The 6,002-nt window shown below is 69.5% G+C and overlaps 1 protein-coding gene across 1 annotated transcript; it reads left to right on the forward strand.

Moving 5' to 3' along the window:
- Positions 1-1,027: 1,027 nt before the first annotated feature.
- LOC131588417 (N(G),N(G)-dimethylarginine dimethylaminohydrolase 2-like) lies at positions 1,028-5,267 on the forward strand (the record flags this gene model as incomplete). The annotated part of the gene is given in 7 exon segments (XM_058857287.1): positions 1,028-1,252; positions 2,050-2,149; positions 2,253-2,326; positions 2,489-2,515; positions 2,517-2,609; positions 4,609-4,761; positions 5,074-5,267. Coding segments are annotated over 7 exon segments (801 nt in total), but the record flags the coding sequence as incomplete, so codon positions are not given.
- Between the last annotated feature and the right edge of the window lie 735 nt (positions 5,268-6,002).

Consider the following 6,002-nt stretch of genomic DNA (forward strand, 5'->3'; position numbering starts at 1 on the left):
GGGGGGGGCCCGGGGGGGGGGGTCCCGGGGGGGCTCTGGGGGTCCCCGTTTGTGGGTTGGGGTCCCGGGGCGGCTCTGGGGGCTCCGGGGGTCCCGGGGCGGCTCCGGGTGCGGCGGGCTTGGGGTCGCGCGGGGTCCCCGGGGGGTTTGAGGGGCCTGAGGGGGGCTCCGGGGGGCTCCGGGGGGGTTTGAGGGGCCTGAGGGGGTCTGAGGGGCCTGGGGGGGTTTGAGGGGCCTGAGGGGTCCCCGGGGGTTCCGGGGGGGTTTGAGGGGCCTGAGGGGTCCCCGGGGGTTCCGGGGGGGGGTTTGAGGGGCCTGGGGGGGTTCCGGGGGGCGCTCCCCGCCGTTAATTAGCGCTGATGAGCTCCTGTTAATCAGCGGCACTGCCCCCCCCCCCCCCCCCAGCTCCGGCAGCGCCGAGGCCGAAGGCTCCGCCCGACCCCTCCCCCTCCTCCTGCCCCGGGCGGGGGTCCCGGTGAGACCCCCCGAAACCCTCCCGAACCCCAACCCCGAACCCCAACCCCGAACCCCAACCCCGACCCCAACCCCCAACCCCAACCCCAACCCCAACCCCGAGTTTGCGGGGGGGCCCGTCCGGGGGTCCCGGGGACCGTTCGGGGGTCCCAGGTCCCGTTCGGGGGTCGTTCCGGGGGTCCCAGGTCCCGTTCGGGGGTCCCAGTGCCCGTTCAGGGGTCCCAGTGCCTGTTCGGGGGTCCCAGGTCCCTCTCGGGGGTCGTTCCGGGGGTCCCAGGTCCCTCTCGGGGGTCCCAGGTCCCGTTCGGGGGTCCCAGGTCCCTCTCGGGGGTCCCAGGTCCCGTTCAGGGGTCCCAGGTCCCTCTCGGGGGTCGTTCCGGGGGTCCCAGGTCCCTCTCGGGGGTCGTTCCGGGGGTCCCAAGTCCCTCTCGGGGGGTCCCGGGTCCCTCTCGGGGGTCTCTCGGGGGTCTCTCGGGGGTCCCATGGCCGAGCCCTTCGGACACTTCACTCACGCCCTGGTTCGGGCGCTGCCGCCCCCCGGGGACCCCCGTGAGGAGGCTCTGGGGGTCGCGGAGCCCCGGGGGCGGCCCCGGACCCCGCCAAGGCGCGGCGGCAGTGGGGGGTCCTGGGGGGGGTCCTGCGGCAGCGCCTGGGGCTGCAGCTGCTGGAGCTGCCCCCGGCCCGGGGGGGGCTGCGGCCGCTGCTGCTCGAGGAGCTCGTGGTGGTCCAGGGGGGGACGGCGCTGCTCACCCGCCCGGAGCCCCCCCGAAATGAGGAGGTACCGGGGGGCTGGGGAGGGGGCTGGGACCCCCGGGATGGGGGATGGGACCCCAGGGGTGGGGGATGGGACCCCCGGGATGGGCTGGGGAGGGGGCTGGGACCCCCGGGATGGGGGATGGGACCCCAGGGGTGGGCTGGGACCCCCAGGATGGGGGCTGGGACCCCCCGGGATGGGCTGGGACCCCCGGGGTGGGGGATGGGGAGGGGGCTGGGACCCCCGGGATGGGCTGGGACCCCCGGGGTGGGGGATGGACCCCCGGGATGGGGGGGGATCCTTTTGGGGTGGGGGCTGCCCTGAGCTGGGACCCCCAGGGGATTGGGGGGGGGTCCTGATTGGGGGTCCCGCATGCCGGAGTGGGGGGGGGCCGTGCTGGAGGGGGTCTGGGGGCGCAGAGGGGGGGTCGCAGCTGATCCCCCCCCCCCGATGACCCCGGTGACCCCTCCCCAGCTCGGGGGGCTCCGGGAGGTGCTGGGGGCGGGTGGGGGCTGCACTGGGGGGGTCTGGGGGCGCAGAGGGGGGGTCGTGGCTGATCCCCCCCCCCCCCCCCGATGACCCCTCCCCAGCTCGGGGGGCTCCGGGAGGTGCTGGGGGTGGGTGGGGTGGCACTGGGGGGGTCTGGGGGTGCAGAGGGGGGGTCGTGGCTGATCCCCCCCCCCCCAATGACCCGGTGACCCCTCCCCAGCTCGGGGGGCTCCGGGAGGTGCTGGGGGCTGCACTGGGGGGGTCTGGGGGCGCAGAGGGGGGGTCGCAGCTGATTCCCCCCCCCCCCGATGACCCCGGTGACCCCTCCCCAGCTCGGGGGGCTCCGGGAGGTGCTGGAGCAGCTCCAGCTCCGGGTGCTGTCGGTGACGGACGAGGGGGCGGCGCTGGACGGGGGGGACGTTCTGTTCACCGGTGAGTTTGGGGGGACCCCCGCCCCCCCGGGACCCCCCCGGGACCCCCCGGGACCCCCCGGACCCCTCAGGGGTCCCAACCGCCCCCCTGCCCCCCTCCCCAGGCCGGGAATTCTTCGTGGGAATCTCCCCCTGGACCAACCTGCGCGGGGCCGAGGCCGTGGCCGACGCCTTCAGGGTGAGACCCCCGCCCGTCCTGGGGGGGCTTTGGGGACCCCCGGGGGTTTTTTGGGGGGGTTTAATGGGGCACTCCGGGGGTTTTTGGGGGGTTCCCGTTGTCCCAGGGGGATTTGGGGGGGTTTTCAGGGGGGTCCTGACGCCCCCCGTGCCCCCTCCCCAGGATTTCACGGTGTCCACGGTGCCGGTGGGCGGCGGGGGGGCGGCTGAAGGGGTTCTGCAGCATGGCAGCCCCCCAGACCATCGCCCACGGCAGCAGCGACGGCGCCCGCAGGGCCATCAAGGTGGGGACACGGGGGAAAAATCCCAGTTTGGGGGGGAAATTCCAGTTTGGGGATAAATCCCAGTTTGGGGGGGAATCCCAGTTTGGGGGGGGAAATCCCAGTTTGGGGGGGAAATCCCAGGTTTGGGGGGAAATCCCAGTTTGGGGGGAAATTCCAGTTTGGGGGGGAAAATCCCAGTTTGGGGATAAATCCCAGTTTGGGGGGGAAATCCCAGTTTGGGGGAAATTCCAGTTTGGGGATAAATCCCAGTTTGGGGGGGAAATCCCAGTTGGGGGGGAAATCCCAGTTTGGGGGGAAATTCCAGTTTGGGGATAAATCCCAGTTTGGGGAGAAATCCCAGTTTGGGGATAAATCCCATTTTGGGGGAGAAATCCCAGTTTGGGGGGAAAATCCCAGTTGGGGGGAAATCCCAGTTTGGGGGGAAAATCCCAGTTTGGGGGAAATCCCAGTCTGGGGGGGAAAATCCCAGTTTGGGGGGGAAATCCCAGTTTGGGGGAATCCCAGTTGGGGAAAAATCCCAGTTGGGGGAAAATCCCAGTTTGGGGATAAATCCCAGTTTGGGGGGGAAAATCCCAGTTTGGGGGGAAATCCCAGTTTGGGGGGGAATCCCAGTTTGGGGAAAAATCCCAGTTTGGGGGGAAATCCCAGTTTGGGGGGGAAATCCCAGTTTGGGGGGGAAATCCCAGTTTGGGGGGGAAAAATCCCAGTTTGGGGGGGAAATTCCAGTCTGGGGGGAAAAATCCAGTTTGGGGGAAAAATCCCAGTTTGGGGGGGAAAATCCCAGTTTGGGGGGAAATCCCAGTTTGGGGGGAAAATCCCAGTTTGGGGAAAAATCCCAGTTTGGGAAAAATCCCAGTTTGGGGGGGAAATCCCAGTTTGGGGGAAATCCCAGTTGGGGGGGAAATCCCAGTTTGGGGGGAAATCCCAGTTTGGGGAAAAATCCCAGTTTGGGGGGGATATCCCAGTTTGGGGGGGAAATCCCAGTTTGGGGGGGAAATCCCAGTTTGGGGATAAATCCCAGTTTGGGGGAAAATCCCAGTTTGGGGATAAATCCCAGTTTGGGGGGAAATCCCAGTTTGGGGGGGAAATCCCAGTTTGGGGAAAAATCCCAGTTTGGGGGGAAATCCCAGTTTGGGGGGGAAATCCCAGTTTGGGGGGGAAATCCCAGTTTGGGGGGGAAAAATCCCAGTTTGGGGGGAAATCCCAGTTTGGGGGGGAAAATCCCAGTTTGGGGGGGAAATCCCAGTTTGGGGAAAAATCCCAGTTTGGGGGGGAAATCCCAGTTTGGGGATAAATCCCAGTTTGGGGGGGGGGAAATCCCAGTTTGGGGGGGAAATCCCAGTTTGGGGGGAGGGCGTGAGGCGGGTGTGGTGGTCAGCTGGTCAGTTTGGGGGGGCACTGGAGGGGTCAGGCTGGTGTGGGGTGTTTTGGGGGGTCTGAGGGTTGGTTTTGGGTGTCCGAGGGTCACTCCGGGTGTTCCTGAGGTCACTCCGGGTGTTCCCGAGGGGTCTGAGGGTCTCTCCGGGTGTTCCCGAGGGTCTCTGGGTGTTCCCGAGGGTCTCTCCGGGTGTTCCCGAGGGTCTCCGGGTGTTCCCGAGGGTCTCTGGGTGTTCCCGAGGGTCTCTCCGGGTGTTCCCGAGGGTCTCCCGGGTGTTCCGAGGGCACTCCGGGTGTTCCCGAGGTCACTCCGGGTGTTCCCGAGGGTCTCTCCGGGTGTTCCCGAGGTCACTCCGGGTGTTCCCGAGGTCACTCCGGGTGTTCCCGAGGGTCTGAGGGTCAGTTTTGGGTGTTCCCATGGGGTCCGAGGGGTCACTCCGGGTGTTCCCAAGGGTCACTCCGGGTGTTCCCATGGGGTCTGAGGGTCACTCTGGGTGTTCCCGAGGTCACTCCGGGTGTTCCCATGGGGTCTGAGGGTCTCTCTGGGTGTTCCCGAGGGTCTCTCCGGGTGTTCCCGAGGGTCACTCCGGGTGGTTCCCGAGGTCACTCCGGCTGTCCCCAGGCCATGGAGCAGCTCTCGGACCACCCGTACTCGGCGGCGTGGCTGCCGCTGCCCGATGACCCGCCGGGAATTGTCTCTTCACTCGCCCGGGGGGGCTCCCGGGGGGGGGTCCTGCTGCACCGGGGCCCCGAGGAGTTCCCCAACAGCCAGAAGGTGGGCGTGGCCTGGGGGCGTGGCCTGGGGGGCGTGGCCTGGAGGGGCGTGGCCCGGAGGGGCGTGGCCTGGGGGCGTGGGCCTGGGGGCGTGGCCCGGGGGCGTGGCCTAAGGGCGTGGCCTGGGGGACGTGGCCCGGGGGCGTGGCCGGGGGGGCTCCGGGGGTGTGGTCCGAGGGTGTGACCCAGGGCGTGGCCACTGGGGCGGGAAATGATTTGAGTGGGTGGAGCCGAGGCTTGGAAGGGGCGGGGCTGTGGGGAGGAGCCATCGCAGGGCGTGGCCGTGCCCTGATGATCCCGGCCCCTCCCCCAGGCGTTCCAGAAGGTTCCGGGGGTGTCGCTGGTGCCGCTGGACCTGAGCGAGGCCGCCAAGGTGGGCGGGGCCCTGAGCTCCTGCTGCGTCCTGCTGTGGGCACGGCCGGGGGGGCGGGGCCAGCTCTGACAACGCCCCTCCCCCTCCCCACTGTTCCCATCCTGGGGGCGGGGCCACACACGAGCCCCTCCCCCTCCCCACTGTTCCCATCCTGGGGGCGGGGCCAGCTCTGACCACGCCCCTCCCCCTCCCCACTGTTCCATCCTGGGGGCGGGGCCACACGCGAGCCCCTCCCCCTTTTTTAGCTCCGCCCACCCGGCCGCCGCCCCTCCCCCCTTTTGCCTTAAGGAGGCCGCCCGGGACCAAATTAAAAAAATGTCTTTTAATTAATTAATTCCGTAATTAGCGCGTCACTCTGTGCATGATGGGGGAGGGGGGGGAGGGGCGCGTGCGGGGGTGGGGGGAGGGGGGGCGTGGGTGGGGTGGGGGAGGGGTCACAGCGCCCAGGGCAGGCGGAAGTCCTGGGGGGGGGAGGGGCGTGCAGTGCGAGGCCTCGAAGTTCTGCAGGTGCTTCTGGGCCTGGGGGAGGGGGGCGGGAGGGGGCGGGGTCAGCGCCGGGGCCACGCCCACCAGCCCCGCCCACCGGCCACACCCACCTCCCGCCCCCGCCCCCAGCCACACCCACCCCAACCAGCCACACCCACCCCTTGGCACCGCCCACCCCCCCGGCCCCGCCCCCACTGACCAGGTAGAGCGCGAGCTGCCGGCGCTGGGCGGGGCTCAGATCCTCACCTGGGGAGGGGGCGGGGCCAAGCTCAGGGCTGGGGCAGCCTGGCCACACCCCCTGGCCACACCCAACCTGATTGGTTGGTTCACCGAACCCTGCAGCCAATCCCTGCTGGCTCCTCCCATCTCTAGCCACGCCCCCA

The sequence above is a fragment of the Poecile atricapillus genome, chromosome 26, assembly GCF_030490865.1.
Source record: "Poecile atricapillus isolate bPoeAtr1 chromosome 26, bPoeAtr1.hap1, whole genome shotgun sequence".
NCBI lineage: Eukaryota > Metazoa > Chordata > Aves > Passeriformes > Paridae > Poecile > Poecile atricapillus.